Source organism: Oratosquilla oratoria, chromosome 15 (genome assembly GCF_046742065.1).
Source record: "Oratosquilla oratoria isolate Oo_2021 chromosome 15, ASM4674206v1, whole genome shotgun sequence".
NCBI lineage: Eukaryota > Metazoa > Arthropoda > Malacostraca > Stomatopoda > Squillidae > Oratosquilla > Oratosquilla oratoria.
The window spans coordinates 24,942,325-24,961,275 of record NC_134791.1 but is presented as its reverse complement, the minus strand read 5'-3'; the positions used below and the strand labels follow the sequence as shown (position 1 = coordinate 24,961,275).

General features: G+C 36.7%; 2 protein-coding genes across 4 annotated transcripts in view; both read left to right on the top strand.

Moving 5' to 3' along the window:
* Positions 1-18,951, top strand: part of LOC143033019 (uncharacterized) — a 787,267-nt gene that overhangs the window by 489,040 nt on the left and 279,276 nt on the right. The window lies entirely within an intron of this gene.
* On the top strand, positions 13,849-14,814 carry LOC143033078 (serine/threonine-protein kinase Chk1-like). Its single transcript, XM_076198277.1, has 2 exons — positions 13,849-14,332; positions 14,429-14,814. Exons 1-2 carry the CDS (start codon positions 13,849-13,851, stop codon positions 14,812-14,814), a joined length of 870 nt encoding a protein of 289 aa, XP_076054392.1.

Genomic DNA, 18,951 nt, shown 5'->3' with positions numbered 1-18,951 from the left:
ATTTACCTGTTTGTTTATTATTCAACTATACCTATGCATTTATCTTGTTTATTATTATTTATATTATTATAATTTTATTTTTTTTTTTTTTTTTTTTATCATTATTATAATTTTTTCCTCAACCGACATTTTTATGGACAAAAAGGTATACTGTCGGCATGATACTCCTTTGTAATCCTTCGCTATACGAGTATATTTGTTGCCGTTTCCTTTGCCCTATGTCCCTGTACTATTAGGACAAGTAACAGTTACTGCTGGGAATTAGAGAGAAGTACGGGATTCGAACCTATAACTAAGGGAATGCGAGGCCAGCATTCTTCTAATTACACAAACCAGCGCACGAAAGAGAGAGAGAGTGCGTTTCAGGCCAAGTGCACCAAGTGACCAGATATCTACGAAATCCTCTTGACTCTTTGTGAAGATGGATCTTTCTCTTCCAGACTAGAGTCGTTGTGGGATTCTACTGCTTCAAGATGATCTTCCAGCTATTTTTCGCCGTGTGTCACTGTTTCCAGGAGCTGAAGAATTGCCGAAGAGGAAATACTTCGACTTCCAAGGAACCTGACTTCGGTGGAACCGAAAACGAAGAAAACTTTGCCTCGTCGCCCGCCACCCTGACCGACTACGAAAGCCTCCTGAAGAAGAACGAAGAAACGTGCAAACGCTACAATTTTGCATCAGGATGGACTAAGGTCAGGGTCCTTGGAGAAGGTGGGTTTGGCAAAGTATTTTTACTAAGAAAGAAAAAGACGAAAATTGCTCGAAAATGTGTCCTTTCCCAGCCTACGGAATATGGATTTTCATCGGAGGAAATCATCCACATCCAGATGAGCCATCCAAATGTGCTCAAACTGTATTGCTGGGAACAGAAGGCTAACATTCTGTGTTTCAACCTGGAATATTGTTCCAGAGGAGATATCGCGAGCCATCTGATTGACCTGTAGGAAAAAGATGCCAAATCCTACTTTAAGCAACTGTTGGATGGCGTTGCTTACATCCACGCAAGAGGCATCGTTCATAGAGATCTAAAGCCTGAAAACCTTCTTGTAACAAAAGATAAGGTTGTGAAGATCTCGGACTTTGGTCTTGCGGACTTTTTCATCGTCAACGGCAAAGAGATTCGCCTGACTGAGAAGGTGGGTACCGAATCGTACATGGCACCAGAAGTTCTACAGACCCACTGGAAGAGATACCAAGGCCCTCCTGTCGACCTTTGGGCTTGTGGCATCATCTTTTTCAAGTTGATGACCAAAAGAAAGCCTTGGTCAAGAGCTGACTTGGATGACAAGGAGTACAAAATGTGGGTTGAAGAGAGAAAGGGGCTATACAAGAAAGACGGCTGGAAGGAGCTAAACAAAGCCTTGAGGACACTTCTGAAGCTGTTGCTGGAACCGAACCCCACGCAGAGGATTTGTGGCTGGAGAAGAGTGTGCCGACATTGAGCAGATCCCGTTCATTGACGATTATTGCATTAAACCCTTCGTCACTGTAAATATTTGAAAGAGTCGTACAACTGACTTGAGCCTTTGGCTACCAGAGGCTTCCCTCAGCTGAATGAATATTACCATAAAGCTATAATTGCATTAAGTTGTGCCCTGTGCCGAGGATGCCGGCTGGTCAACTGGGATGGAGCGTCGCTGCTTGCGGCGGAGCTCATGGTGGCGGTGGTTCGAGGCGGGTTGAACCGGGGTCGTGGTTGATTAGGATCCGCGCTACAAAGTCCTCGGTAAGGGGCACCGTCTTAGCTTCCTGATAGTTAAACCGAGTCAGTCAATTGTGTCCTCAATATCTGGTGCATTGAGACGTCATTTATGTTCATAATTTAAGAAAATGTCATTAGTGTTACCACTAGAATCTGAAACTGGGAGAGGTAGTAATACTGTATTCTACATCTGGGAGGAGGGAGGAGAGACGAGGGAAGAGGGAGAAGGAAGAGGAAGAATGGAGGAGGGAGGAGAAGGGAGGGGGTAGGGAGGAGGGAGAAGAATGGACGGAGGAGGGAGAAGAAAAAGGAAGGAGGAAAGAGGGAGAAGAAAGAGGAAGGAAGACTTTTACAACAAGCTTTTGCCACAACTGGAATTATTTTGGTATTATAATACTTCGTAAATTATTGAATGACTATGCTAAATGCATGTAAGTAAGCGTAGTCTTTAGTGCAGGGTGGTGTTACGGTAGATAGACATATGTTTTAGACATTAGATGTACTTAGCGTGAATAGATCTGAATTTTATATCCAAAGTGTAATTGAAACAGGATTGAGATACTTGGTTGGGGTGCGGGGACATCAACAAGACAAAAAAAAAATGGGGTTGGATAATAGCAATTAAGCCATTTCCATGGGTGTGGAGACATAAAAAATGAAGAGATATATTAATTTAAATAGAAAATGTAGGAACAAGCCTGGGAATATTAAATGTGCAAATTGGTTTTGATAGGGTATAACCAACGATAGAAATGTCAAGAATGTAAGATTGAAGATCCAGTGAAGGGACGAATGAATCTTAAAGATTCAGTTCATCTTTTACCACAAAATTCAGTAACATTTACAATGATCATTATGGAAATCATTCATCATAATTAGCAACCGTTGTAGAATGGCACATGGATAAGTTCGCTGTGCAATTATAAATATATAAAAAATACCAAAGAAGTCTTTTTCTTCATATTTATTATAATTCATCGTTCGAAATTCTGTCTTATGATATGGTATATCACTAGTCAAAATTTATGTTCATGATAAGGTTTAAATCACCCCATATCGGAGGGCTAGGACCATGCCCTTCACAGAGGACTTTGTAGCGTGGAATTTAATTAACCATGCCCTTGGTTCAACTTCGCCGGTGGCAGGGTTCGAACCTCCATTACAAAGGATTACAAAGGCGGAGAATGTCGAAAGGAAACCTTTTGGTCCATTCATTATTTAATAATAATAAATTAATAAATAAAAACTATAATAATGGAAACAACATATAAAATACATAAATGTATAGGTATAGTTAAATAATAAACAAACAGGTAAATTGTAAATAATAATGAATTGACATATAACAAATAATGAATGAGAATCAAACAGACAAATAATAACAAAACAAAAACAAATAATATAAAACAAATTATAATCATTACAGCATCTTTGTTAGGTGTTTATCTTAATGATTCTTAAAGCTTCGAACTGAACTACATTGCACTACCTGTGCAGGAAGTTTATTTCATTCATTAACTACACGGTTGGCGAAATTGTTTCTACCCACTTCCAAATTGAATGTATTTGCGGACAGTTTGAGACCATTGTTTCTTGTCTGATTCTCATTCAATGTGAAAATTGTCTCTTTTGGTGTTGTCAATTCTCTTTAGAATTTTAAATACCTGTATCAAGTCACTTGTGAGTCTGCGCTTTTTTTAGTGAAAACAGATTGATATGTTTTAGTCGATTTTCGTATGATTTATTTTTGATATTGGAATCAGTTTTGTGGTTCGCCGTTGTACTTTTTCCAGTCTGTCAATGTCTTTAATGAGATTCAGTGACCATACGGAAACAGCATATTCCAAATGTGGATGAAATAACAATTTATAGAGCTTGTTAATGAGTGATGGACTTTTGAAGTCAAAAGATCGCGCAATCAGTCCTAGAATCTTATTTGCTTTCTCAGATGCTGAAATACACTCCTTGGAGGATTTGAGATGGTAACTGATAATTACGCCGAGATCTGTTTCACTATTCACTTTTGCTAACGCATTTCCAAATAACCTGTACTTACTGTTATTTTTACCTTACATTTACTTGTGTTAAATTTGATTAGTCACTTTTCAGACCATTGCTGTAGATTATCTAAATCTTCTTGAATATCTAATTGGTTGAAGTGATCATTTGTCATTCCGCACAGTTTTATATTATCAGCAAATTTGGAAATAGTAGATTTTTAGTCTATGGTCTATGTCATTTATATATACTATGAACAGAAGAGTGGCCCTGAGGAACTCCACTCGTAACATTTTTCCATCTAGAAGTTTTTCCATTTAAAACAACTCTCTGTTTTCGATCATTCAACCAATTACTAGTCCAACTTAATAGGCTTCCACTTATTCCGTGTGAAGCTAATTTAGTAAGTAGTCTTTCGTGGGGGACGGTATCAAAAGCTTTTGCAAAGTCTAGATATATTAAATCTATATTGTTTCTTTTGTCATAATTAGAGATGACTGTGTTGTAGAATTCCAATAAGTTAGTCATGGAAGAACGTTTCCGTCTGAAACCATGCTCGCTATCATTTATCAAAGTTACTTTCTAAATGATGTTCGATAGTACATCTGATGTAAGTTTCCATAATTTTTCCTACGATTGAATTCAAGGTTATAGTCCTACAGTTATTCTGTTTCTTTTTGTCACCTTTTTTTAATATTGAAGTAACGTTAGCTAGCTTCTATTCTCTTGGGACATCTCGGGATGTGATGGATTCTTGAAAATAATTTCTAATGGAGCAGCAATCTCATTTTTCATTTCCTTTAAGATTCTTGGATGCCAACCGTCAGGCCCTGGTGTTTTATTAACTTTGAGTTTCTCTATACACCTTTTAATTTTTTTTCTTTTGTTATATTTACCGTAGTAAGTTTACCCTAGACTTTTCACAGGGTTTAGTTTGGAGTTTACTTTAAGGTGTTTCGTTTACGAACACCGAGCTAAAAAGATTGTTTAAAATATTACACATTCTTTCATTTGAATATTCAAGTTGACCGTCAGCAGATAATAGTGGACCAATGTGATTCCCAACAACCTTTTCATCTCTGATGTAACTATAGAATTCTTTGGGATTCTCTTTGGATTTATCAGCGATATTCATTTCGTATTGTCTTATTCGTTTTTTTTAAATCTCTCTGTATTGATACATAAGTTTCATAGCCATTAGATACACCCGAGCACTTATATTTCTTATAAACCTGTCTCTTTTTAGCAATGCTTTTTCAGTTTCTTTGTCGAGCCACTTTGGGCGAGCCTGATTTGTGGAACGTCTGTCCTTAAAAGTATTGTTAATATGAATCATCTTAGTGAGCGTATTTTGAAACATTTTCCACATTTGATCTATAGGTCTTTCGCTTAATTTTGCCTCCCAGTCTGTAAGCTGAAGCTCCTGACGTAGTCCTATGAAGTGAGCTTTACTGAAATCGGGAATTTTAGAAACACAAGAATCTATTCTAATAATTTTTTGCAGTTGTGATCGCTATTTGCAATAGTTTCACCGACTTCTACATCAGTTACCATGCTTTCGCGGCTAGTGATCATTAGATCGAGTAAGTTTCTATATCTTGTGGGCTCTTTTACATGCTGAGCTAAGTAACTGTCACCAAGAAAATCAATCAAGATACTATCTATATGGCCATGTTCAAGGGTCATTCAATCAATGTCAGTAAAATTGAAATCACCTATTATCAATAAATTCCGGTTTCAGAAACTAGAGTTCTTGAAATAACAGTTTGTTGTCTACTATTGATAATGTCTTTGGACCTATATATTACACCTACATTCATTTTTTTTTCCATTTGTTTGGGTTACCTCAACCCACTTTCTCTAAAACACAAGAATGGACATTGTTTTTAACGTACAACATAACACCCCCTCCTATCTTGTTGATTCTATCATGATGAAATTGAAAAAATCCCGCAATATTAAATTCAGCTTCGAACTCTGTACCGTTTAACCATATCTCAGTTATTCCTATCATATCGAGATTTTAGCTTTTGACATACGCCTGTATTTCTTTACATTTGTTCCTAATATTACGAGCATTAAAGTACATAGTTTTAAGAAACTCGTGAATATTTCTTTTTGACACATTTTGAGTTTCAATATCATGTCTTACATTATAATTTTAACGCAAGTAACGACGCCTTAAACCGTCCAGCCAGCCATTCGATGTACCAGTATATCCTTTGCTATAAGAATATACCCTTGTCCTTTGGTATACATAAACACTTAAGTGATTATCTAAACAAACCTTAAAGCTTCGAACTGAACTACATTGCACTTGTGTAGCAAAGGACATACTCGTATAGTCAAGTATATGTTCTTATAGCGGAGGATATACTTGTGTTTGCTATTATTTGTTTTGTTATTATTTGCTTGATTTTCATTTATTATTCGTTATTTGTCATTTTATTGTTATTATATACCTGTTTGTTTATTATTTAACTATACTTATGCATTTATTTTATCTATTATTATCTATATACGCATTTTTTTTCTTTTATTAATTTATCGTTATTATAATTTTTCCGCATTCGCAATAGTTATGGACCAAAAGGTCTCCTGTCGGCATGCTCCGCGTTTTATATCCGTTGTAATCCTTCGCTATACGAGTATATTCGTTGCCGTTTCCTTTTCCCTATTCCCCTGTACTATTAGGACAAGTAACAGTTACTGCAAGGAATTTGAGAGAAGTGCGGGATTCGAACCCATAACTAAGCGAATGCGAAGCCAGCATGCTTCTAATTACGCCACCAGTGCACAAGAGAGAGAGAGGGAGAGTGCGCTTCAGCCCAAGCGCACCAAGTGACCACAAATCTACGAAATCCTTTTGACTCTTTGTGAAGATAGATCTTTCTCCTCCAGACTAGAGTCGTTGTGGGAATCTACTGCTTCAAGATGATCTTCCAGTTGTTTTTCGCCGTGTGTCGCTGTTTCCAGGACCTGAAGAATTGCCGAAGAGGAAATACTTCGACTTCCAGAGAACCTGACTTCGGTGGAACCGAAATAGAATATTTTGCTTCGTCGCCCGCCACCCTGACCGACTACGAAAGCCTCCTGAAGAAGAACGAAGAGATCTGCAAACGCTACAATTTTGCATCAGGATGGACTAAGGTCAGGGTCCTTGGAGAAGGAGGATATGGCAAAGTATTTTTACTAAGAAAGAAAAAGACAAAGATTGCTCGAAAATGTGTCCTTTCCCAGCCTACGGAATATGGATTTTCATCGGAGGAAATTATCCACATCCAGATGAGCCATCCAAATGTGCTCAAACTGTATTGCTGGGAACAAAAGGCTAACATTGTGTGTTTCAACCTGGAATATTGTTCCAGAGGAGATATCGCGAGCCATCTGATTGACCTGTAGGAAAAAGATGCCAAATGTTATTTTAAGCAACTGTTGGATGGCGTTGCTTACATCCACGCAAGAGGCATCGTTCATAGAGATCTAAAGCCTGAAAACCTTCTTGTAACAAAAGATAAGGTTGTGAAGATCTCCGACTTTGGTCTTGCGGACTTTTTCATCGTCAACGGCAAAGAGATTCGCCTGACTGAGAAGGTGGGTACCGAATCGTACATGCCACCAGAAGTTCTACAGACCCACAGGAAGAGATACCAAGGCCCTCCTGTCGACCTTTGGGCCTGTGGTGTCATCTTTTTCAAGTTGATGACCAAAAGAAAGCCTTGGTCAAGAGCTGACCTGGATGACAAGGAGTACAAAATGTGGGTTGAAAATAGAAAGGGGCTATACAAGAAAGACGGCTGGAAGGAGCTAAACAAAGCCTTGAGGACACTTCTGAATCTCTTGTTGGAACCGAACCCCACGCAGAGGATTTGTGGCTGGAGAAGAGTCTGCCGATATTGAGCTGATCCCGTTGTTGGACGCGTATCGCATTAAACCCTTCGTCACTGTTAATATTTGAAAGAGTCGTACAATTGACTTGAGCCTTTGGCTACCAGAGGTTTCCCTCAGCTGAATGAATATTACCCTAAACCGGTGGACCTCGGGGTAGCGGTGGTTCGAACCCTACCAGCGAGGTGGATTGGACCGGGGTCGTGGTTGATAAGGTTCCGCGCTACAAAGACCTTGGTAAGAGGCACCGTGTTATCCTTCTGATAATTAAACCGAATCAGTCAATTATGTCCTCAATATCTGGTGTATTGAGGTGTAAATTATATTCATAATTTAAAGATATAATTTAGTGTTACCACTAGAATCTGCAACTGGGAGAGGTAGTAATAGTCTACATGTGGGAGGAGGGAGGAGAGACGAGGGAAGAGGGAGAAGGAAGAGGAAGGAAGGAGGAGGGAGGAGAAAGGACGGGGTAGGGAGGAGGGAGGAGAAAGGACGGAGGAGGGAGAAGAAAAAGGAAGGAGGAAAGAGGGAGAACAAAGAGTAAGGGGGAAGACTTTTACAACAAGCTTTTGCCAAAACTGGAATTATTTGGGTGTTATAATACTTCATGAATTATTGAATGACTATGCTAAATGCATGTAAGTAAGCATACTCATTAGTGCAGAATGGTGTTACGGTAGATAGACATATGTTTTAGACATTAGATGTATTTAGGGTGAATGGATTTGAATTTTAGATCCAGAGTGTACATGATATAGGATTGGGGTAGTGTGTGGAGACATCATCAGAATAAAAGAAAAAAAAAAAAGGGTTGGGGTTGAATAAAGTTAATGAAGCCATTTCCATGGCCTTAGAGACATAAAAAAATGCAGAAAGAGATATTCATTTAAATAGAAAATGTTGGACCAAACCTGGAAATCTTAAATTTGCAAATTGATTTTGATAGGGAATAACTAACTATAGAAATGTCAAGAATAAGATCTAGTAAAAGGACGTATGAACCTTAGAGATTATATGATCAAACTTGTAGATTCAGTTTATCTTTTACCACAAAATTCAGTAAATTTAAGTAAATATCATTAGTGTTACCACCAGAATCTTAAACTAGGAGAGGTAGTAATAGAAATATGTGGGAGGAGGGAGGAGAGACGAGGGAAGAGGGAGAAGGAAGAGGAAGGAGGGAGGAGAAAGGACGGGGTAGGGAGGAGGGAGGAGAAAGGACGGAAGAGGGAGAAGAAAAAGGAAGAAGGAAAGAGGAAGTGGGAAGACTTTTACAACAAGCTTTTGCCAAAACTGGAATTATTTTGGTATTATAATACTTCGTAAATTATTAAATGACTATGCTAAATGCATGTTAGTAAGCGTAGTCTTTAGTGGAGAGTGGTGTTATGGTAGATAGACATATGTTTTAGACATGAATAGATCTTAGTTTTAATCATTAATAGATCTGAGTTTTAGACATTAATAGATCTGAGTTTTAGATCCAAAGTGTATATGATACAGGATTGGGGTACTTGAGTGGTGTGCGGAGAAATCAGCAAGACAAAAAAAAATGTGGTTGGATAATAGCAACAAAGCTATTTCCGTGGGTCTAGAGACATAAAAAATGAAGAGAGATATTAATTTAAATAGAAAATGTAGGAACAAGTCTGGGAGTCTTAAATGTGCCAATTGATTTTGATAGGGAATAACCAACGATAGAAATGTCAAGAATGTAAGAATGAAGATCCAGTGAAGGGACGAATGAATCTTAAAGATTCAGTTCATTTTTTACCACAAAATTCAGATTTACAAGGATCATTATGGAAATCATTCATCACAATCAGCGACCGTTGTAGAATGGCACATGGATAAATTCGCCATACAATTATAAATATATAAAAAATACCAAAGAAGTGTTTTTCTACATATTCATTATAATTCATCGTTCGAAATTCTGCCTTAAGATATGGTATGTCACACGTCGAAATTTATGTTCATGATCAGGTTTAACGTCACAAACACCCCTTATCGGAGAGCTAAGACGGTACCCCTCACAGAGGGCTTTGTAGCGTGAAATTGAATGAACCATGCCCTTGGTTCAACCTCGCCGGTGACAGGGTTCGAACCGCCATTATAAAGGATTTGAAAGGTGAAGTATGCCGACAGGAGACCTTTTGGTCCATATGTACATCGGATGCGAAAAAAATCATAATAATAAATTAATAAATAAAAACTATAATAATGTAAATAAATTAAATACATAAATGTATATAGTTAAATAATAAACAAACAGGTAAATAGTAAATAATAATAAATTGACATATAACAAATAATAAATGAGAATCAAACAGACAAATAATAACAAAAAAATAATAATATGAAATAACATATAATCATTACAGCATCTTGCTTAGGTGTTTATCTAAATGATTCTTAAAGCTTCGAACTTAATTGCATTGCACTCCCTGTGTAGGAAGCTTATTCCATTCATTAACTACACGGATGGTGAAGTTGTTTCTATCCACTTCCAAATAATAAATTAATAAATAAAAACTATAATAATGTAAATAAATGAAATAAATGTATATAGTTAAATAATAAACAGGTAAATAGTAAATAATAATAAATTGACATATAACAAATAATAAATGAGAATCAAACAGACAAATAAAAAAAAATATATATATATAAAATAACTTATAATCATTACAGCATCTTGCTTAGGTGTTTATCTAAATGATTCTTAAACCTTCGAACTTAATTACATTGCACTGCCTCTGCAGCAGGTTCATTCCATTCATTAACTACACGATTGGTAAAGTTTTTTCTACCCACATCCAAATTGAATCTATTTCCTGGCAGTTTGAGACCATTATTTCTTGTCTGATTCTCATTCAGTGTGAAAATTTTGTCACTTTTGATGTTGTCAATTCCCTTTAGAATTTTAAAGACCTGTATCAAGTCACCTCTGAGTCTACGCTTTTTTAGGGAAAGCAGATTCATATGTTTTAGTCGATTATCATATGATTTATTTTTGATATTTGGAATCAGTTTTGTGGTGAGTTGTTGTACTTTTTCCAGTCTGTCAATGTCTTTACGGAAACAGCATATTCCAAATGTGGACGAACTAACGATTTATATAGCTTGTTAATGAGTGATGGACTTTTGAAATCAAATGATCGCTCAATCAGTCGTAGAAACTTATTTACTTTCTCAGAGGGTAAAATACACTGCTTGGATGATTTGAGATCGTTACTGATAATTACGCCGAGATCTTTTTCACTATTCACATTTGTTAACAAATTTCCAAATAACTTGTAATCGTACTGTTATTTTTACCTATGTGCATTACCTTGCATTTACATGTGTTAAATTTCATTAGCCACTTTTCAGACCATTGCTGTAATTGATCTAAATCTTCTTGAATATCTAATTGGTTGAAGTGATCATTCCGTACAGTTTTGTATCATCAGCAAATTTGGAAATAGTAGATATTAGTCCATGGTCTATATCATTTATATATACTATGAATAGAAGTTGCCCAAAAACGGAACCCTGAGGAACTCCACTTGTAAAAAATTTCAATCTAGAAGTTTTTCCATTTAAAACAAATCTGTTTTCGATCATTCAACCAATTACTAGTCCAACTTATTCCGTGTGAAACTAATTTAGTGAGTAGTCTTTCGTGCGGGATTGTATCAAAAGCTTTTGCAAAGTCTAGATATATTAAATGTATATATATATATTTTTTTGTCATAATTCGAGATAACTGTGTTGTAGAATTCGAGCAAGTTAGTCACGCAAGAACGTTTCCGTTTGAAACCATGTTGACTATCATTTATCAAACGGTTACTTTCTAAATGATGTTCAATAGTATCTCTGATAATAGTTTCCATTGTTTTTCCTACGATTAAAATCAAACTTATAGGCCTATAGTTATTTGGTTTCTTTTTGTCACCTTTTTTGAATATGGGAGTAACGTTAGCTAGCTTCCATTCTCTTGGGACATCTCCGGATATGATGGACTTCTTGAAAATAATTTATAATGGAATAGCAATCTCATTTTTCATTTCCTTTAAGATTCTTGGATGCCAACCGTCAAGCCATGGTGTTTTATTAATTTTGAGTTTCTCTATACATCTTTTAATTTTTCCTTTGTTATATTTACTGTAGTAAGTAAGTTTACCCTACTTTTCACAGGTGTTTGGAATTCACTGTATAGTGTTTCGTTTACGAATACCGAGCTAAAATAATTGTGAGAAATATTATATATTCCTTCATTTGAATATTCAAGTTGACCGTCAGCAGATAATAGTGTACCAATGTGATTCCTAACAACTTTTTTATCTCTAATGTAACTATAGAATTCTTTGGGATTCTCTTTGGATTTATCAGCAGTATTCATTCGTATTGTCTTTTCGTTTTTTTTTTATTGTCTTTTTAAAATTCTGTATTGATACATAACTTTCATAGTCATTAGATGCACCCGAGCACTTATATTCCTTATAAGCCTGTCTCTTTCTAGCAATCCTTTTTTCAGTTTCTTTGTTGAGCCACTTTAGGCGAGCCTGATTTGAGGGACGTCTATCCTTAAAAGGAATGTAAGTATGAATCATCTTAATGAGAGTATTATGAAAAATTTCCCACATTTGATCTACAGGTCTTTCGCTTAATTTTGCCTCCCAATCTGAAAGCTGAAGCTCCTGAACTGAGCTTTACTTAAATCGTGTATTTTAGAAACACAAGTATCTATTCTAAAAAAAAATTGGTGTTTGAATCTAAGTTGAGATCGCTATTTGCAAGAGTTTCACCGACTTCTACATCAGTTACCATGCTTTTGCGGCTAGTGATCAATAGATCGAGTAAGTTTCCATATCTTGTGGGCTCTTTTACACCCTGAATTAAGTAATTGTCACCAAAAAAATCAATCATGTTTAAGGGTCATCCAATGTCAGTAAAATTGAATCACCCATTATCAATAAATCCCGGTTGCAGAATCTAGACAGTTCTTGAAATAATAGTGTGTCGTCTGCTAATGATAATGTCTTTGGCCTATATATTACACCTACATTAATTTTTTGTCCATTTGTTTGGGTTAACTCAACCCACTTTCTCTAAAATACAAGCATGGATATTGTTTTTAACGTACAACGGAACACCCCCACCTTTCTTGTGGTTTCTATCCTGATGAAAGTGCTTAAATCCCACAATATTAAATTCAGCTTCGAACTCTTTATCATTTAACCATGTCTCGGTTATTCCTATCATATCGAGATTTTCGCTTTTGACATACGCCTGTATTTATTGAAATTTGTTCCTAATACTATGAGTATTAAAGTACATAGTTGTAAGAAACCCGTGATTATTTCTTTTTGACACGTTTTGAGTTTCATTATCATGTCTTACATTATAATTTCGCCGCAAGTAACGACGCCTTAACCCGTCCAGCCAGTCATTCGATATACGAGTATATCCTTTGCTACACAAGTATATCCTTCGCTATAACAATATATCCTTGTCCTTTGGAACACATAAACAATATAAAATAAATGGCAGTCATTACAACACCTTGCTTAAGTATTTATCTAAACAAACCTAAAGCTTCGAACTGAACGACATTGCACTTGCGTAGCAAAGGACATACTCGTATAGCCAAGGATATGTTCTTACAGCGGAGGATATACTTGTGTTTGCTATTATTTGTTTTATTGTTATTTGCTTGTTTTTCATTTATTATTCGTTATTTGTCAATTGATTATTATTTACTATTTACCTGTTTGTTTATTATTTAACTATACCTGTGCATTTATTTATTTTATTTATTAATATTTTTATTTTATTTTTATTTTATTTATCAATATTATAATTTTTTTCCGCATTCGACATAGTTATGGAACAAAAGGTCTCCTGTCGTCAAGCTACGCCTTCATAATCCTTCGCTATAGGAGTATATTCGTTGCCGTTTGCTTTGCCCTATGCCCCTGTACTGTTAGGACAAGTAACAGTTACTGCTGGGAATTGGAGAGAAGTGCGGGATTCGAACCCATAACTAAACGAATGGGAGGCCAGCATGCTTCTAATTACACCACCAGCGCACGAGAGAGAGAGAGAGAGAGAGAGAGAGAGAGAGAGAGAGAGAGAGAGAGAGAGAGAGCGAGTGCGCTTCAGCCCAAGCACACCAAGTGACCAGAAATCTACGAAATCCTCTTGACTCTTTGTGAAGGTAGAGCTTTCTCCTCCAGACTAGAGTTGTTGTGGGAATCTACTGCTTCGAGATGATCTTCCAGTTGTTTTTCGGCTTGTGTCACTGTTTCCAGGAGCTGAAGAATTGCCGAAGAGGAAATTCTTCGACTTCCAGAGAACCTGACTTCGGTGGAGCCGAAAGCGAAAACTTTGCCTCGTTGCCCACCACCCTGACCGATTTCAAGAGCCTCCTGAAGAAGAACGAAGAAACGTGCAAACGCTACAATTTTGCATCAGGATGGACTAAGGTCAGGGTCCTTGGAGAAGGTGGGTTTGGCATAGTATTTTTACTAAGAAAGAAAAAGACAAAGATTGCTCGAAAATGTGTCCTTTCCCAGCCTACGGAATATGGATTTTCATCGGAGGAAATCATCCACATCCAGATGAGCCATCCAAATGTGCTCAAACTGTATTGCTGGGAACAGAAGGCGAACATTGTGTGTTTCAACCTGGAATATTGTTCCAGAGGAGATATCGCGAGCCATCTGATTGACCTCGAGGAAAAAGATGCCAAATGTTATTTTAAGCAGCTGTTGGATGGCGTTGCTTAAATCCACGCAAGAGGCATCGTTCATAGAGATCTAAAGCCTGAAAACCTTCTTGTAACAAAAGATAAGGTTGTGAAGATCTCGGACTTTGGTCTTGCGGACTTTTTCATCGTCAACGGCAAAGAGATTCGCCTGACTGAGAAGGTGGGTACCGAATCGTATATGCCACCAGAAGTTCTAGAGTCCCAAAACAAGAGATACCAAGGCCCTCCTGTCGACCTTTGGGCTTGTGGCATCATCTTTTTCAAGTTGATGACCAAAAGAAAGCCTTGGTCAAGAGCTGACCTCGATGACAATGAGTACAAATTGTGGGTTGAAGAAAGAAAGGGGCTATACAAGAAAGACGGCTGGAAGGAGCTAAACAAAGCCTTGAGGACACTTCTGAAGCTGTTGCTGGAACCGAACCCCACACAGAGGATTTGTGGCTGGAGAAGAGTCTGCCGACATTGAGCAGATCCCGTTCATAGACGCGTAACGCATTAAACCCTTCGTCACTGTTAATATTTGAAAGAGTCGTACAACTGACTTGAGCCTTTGGCTACCAGAGGCTTCCCTCAGCTGAATGAATGTTACCATAAGCCTATAATTGCATTAACTTGTGCCCTGTGCCGAGGATGCCGGCTGGTCGACTGGGATGGAGCGTCGCTGCTTGCGGCGGAGCTCAGGGTGGCGGTGGTTCGAACCCTGCCATCGAGGTGGGTTGGACCGGGGTCGTGGTTGATTAGGTTCCGCGGTACAAAGTCCTTGGTAAGAGAAACCGTCTTAGCCTCCAAATAGTTAAACCGAATCAGTCTATTTTGTCCTCAATATATGGTGATTTGAGGTGTCATTTATATTCATAATTTAATTTAATATCATTTGTGTTACACCTAGAATCTGTATGTGGTAGTGGTACTAATAGTTTATGTGGGAGAAGGGAGGAGAGAGGAGTGAAGAGGGAGAAGGACGAGGAAGTACGGAGGAGGGAAGGAAAGGAAGGGGTAGGGAGGAGGAAGGAGAGAGGAGGGTGGAGAGAGAAGGAAGAGGAAGGAGGAAAGAGGGAAAAGAAAGAGGAAGAGAGAAGACTTTTACTACAGGCTTTACCAAAACTGGAATTATTTTGGTATTATAATACTTCATAATTTATTGAATGACTATGCTAAATGCATGTAAGTATGCGTACTCTTTAGTGCTGAGTGGTGTTATGGTAGATAGACATATGTTTTAGACATAAAATATAATGAGCGTGAATAGATCTGAGTTTTAGATCCAAAGTGTAATTGAAACAGGATTGAGGTACTTGGTTGGTGTGTGGAGACATCAACAAGACAAAAAAAAAGGGGGTTGGATGATAGCAATGAAACCATTTCCATGGGTGTGGAGACATGAAAAATAGAAGAGATATATTCATTTAAATAGTAGATGTTGGAACAAGCTTGGGATTCTTAAATGTGGAAATTTATTTTGATAGGGAATAACCAACGATAGAAATGTCAAGACTGTAAGAATGAAGATCCAGAGAAGGGACAAATGAATCTTAAAGATTCAGTTCATTTTTTACCACAAAATTCAGTAAGATTTACAATTATCATTATGGAAATCATTCATCATAATCAGCGACCGTTGTAGAATGGCACATGAATAAATTCGCTGTGCAATTATAAATATATAAAAAATACCAAAGAAGTCTTTTTCTTCATATTCAATATAATTCATCGTTCGAAATTCTGTCTTAAGATATGCTATGTCACTCGTCGAAATTGATGTTCATGATAAGGTTTAAATCACCTCATATCGGAAAGCTAAAACGGTGCCCCTTACAGAGGACTTTGTAGCGTGGAATTTAATTAACCATGCCCTTGATCCAACTTGGCCGGTAGCAGGGTTCGCACCTCCATTACAAAGGATTACAAAGGCGGAGAATGCCGACGGGAGACCTTTTGGTCCATTCATTATTTAGTAATAATAAATTAATAAATAAAAACTATAATAATGTAAATAACATATAAAATACATAAAATGTACAGGTATAGTTAAATAATAAACAAACAGGTAAGTAGTAAATAATAATAAATTGACATATAACAAATAATAAATGACAATCAGACAAATAATAAAACAAAAACAAATCGTATAAAATAAATTATAATCATTACAGCATCTTGGTTAGGTATATATCTTAATGATTCTTAAAGCTTCGAACTGAACTACATTGCACTACCTGTGCAAGGAAGTTTATTCCATTCATTAACTACACGGTTGGCGAAATTGTTTCAACCCACTTCCCTTTAGAATTTTAAATACCTGTACCAAGTCACCTCTGAGTCTACGCTTTTTTTTTAGGCAAAACATTCATATGTGTTAGTCGATTTTCGTATGATTTATTTTTGATATTTGGAATCAGTTTTGTGGTTCGCCGTTGTACTTTTTCCAGTCTGTCAATGTTTATAATGAGATTCAGTGATCATACGGAAACAGCATATTCCAAATGTGGACGAACTAACAATTTATAGAGCTTGTTAATGAGTGATGGATTTTTGAAGTCAAATGATCGCGCAATCAGTCCTAAAATCTTACTTGCTTTCTCAGAGGCTGAAATACACTGCTTGGATGATTTGAGATGGTTACTGATAATTACGCCGAGATCTTTTTCACTATTTACTTTTGCTAACGCATTTCCAAATAACCTGTACTTACTGTAATTTTTACCTTACATTTACCTGTGTTAAATTTCATTAGCCACTTTTCAGACCATTGCTGTAATTGATCTAAATCTTCTTGAATATCTAATTGATTTAAGTGATCATTTGCCATTCCACACAGTTTTGTATCATCAGCAAATTTGGAGACAATAGATTTTAGTCCATGGTCTGTATCATTTATATATACTATGAATAGAAGTGGCCCAAGAACGGAACCCTGAGGAACTCCACTCGTAACATTTTTTCCATCTAGAAATTTTACCATTTAAAGCAACTCTGTTTTCGATCATTCAACCAATTACTAGTCCAACTTAATAGGCTACCACTTATTCCGTGTGAAGCTAATTTAGTAAGTAGTCTTTCGTGGGGGATGGTATAAAAAGCTTTTGCAAAGTCTAGATATACTAAATCTATATTGTTTCTTTTGTCATAATTCGAGATAACTGTGTTGTAGAGTTCGCGTAAGTTAGTCACGCAAGAACGTTTCCGTCTGAATCCATGCTGGCTATCTTTTATCAAACAACTACTTTCTAAATGATGTTCGATAACATCTCTGATTGAAGTCAAGCTTATAGGCCTGTAGTTATTTGGTTTCTTTTTGTCATTTCTTTTGAATATGGGAATAATATTAGCTAGCTTTCATTCTCTTGGTACATCTCCGTATATGATGGATTTCTTGAAAATAATTTCTAATGGAACAACAATCTCATTTTTCATTTCCTTTAAGATTCTTGGATGCCAACCGTCAGGCCCTGGTGTTTTATTAACTTTGAGTTTCTCTATACACCTTTTAATTTTTTCTTTTGTTATATTTACCGTAGTAAGTTTACCCTAGACTTTTCACAGGTTTCAGTTTGGAGTTCACTTTGAGGTGTTTCGTTTACGAATACCGAGCTAAAATAATTGTTTAAAATATTACACATTCCTTCATTTGAATATTAAAGTTGACCGTCAGCAGATAATAGTAGACCAATGTGATTCCTAACAACCTTTTTATCTCTAATGTAACTATAGAATTCTTTGGGATTCTCTTTGGATTTATCAGCGGTATTCATTTCGTATTGTCGTTTTCGTTTTTTTTTTTTTTTTGTCTTTTTAAATCTGTATTAATACATAACTTTGATAGTCATTAGATGCACCCGAGCACTTATATTTCTTATAAACCTGTCTCTTTTTAGCAATATTTTTTCAGTTTCTTTGTCGAGCCACTTTGGTCGAGCCTGATTTGGGGAACGTCTGTCCTTAAAAGGAATGTAAGTATGAATCATCTCAGTGAGCGTATTTTGAAAAAATTTCCCACATCTGATCTACAGGTCTTTCGCTTAAATTTGCCTCCCAATCTGAAAGCTGAAGCTCCTGACGTAGTCCTATGAACTGAGTTTTACTGAAATCGGGTATTTTAGAAACACAAGTATCTATTTTAAAAAATTTTGGGTGTTTGAATCTAAGTTGTGATCGCTATTTGCAACAGTTTCACCGACTTCTACACCAGTTACCATGCTTTCGCGGCTAGTGATCAATAGATCAAGTAAGTTTCCATATCTTGTGGGCTCTTTTACATGCTGAATTAAGTAATTGTCACCAAGAAAATCAATCAAGCGACTACCTATATGGCCATGTTCATGGGTCATCCAATCAATGTCAGTAAAGTTGAAATTACCCATTATCAATAAATCCGGGTTGCAGAAACTAGACCGTTATTGAAATAACAGTTTGTCGTCTGCTAATGATAATGTCTTTGGCCTATAAATTACACGTACATTAATTTTTTGTCGATTTGTTTGGGTAAACTCAACCCACAAAGTATCATATGCATCCTGTTTCACTATCTTTAAAACACAAGCATGGGCATTGTTTTTAACGTACAACGGAACACCCCCACCTTTCTTGTGGTTACTATCCTGAT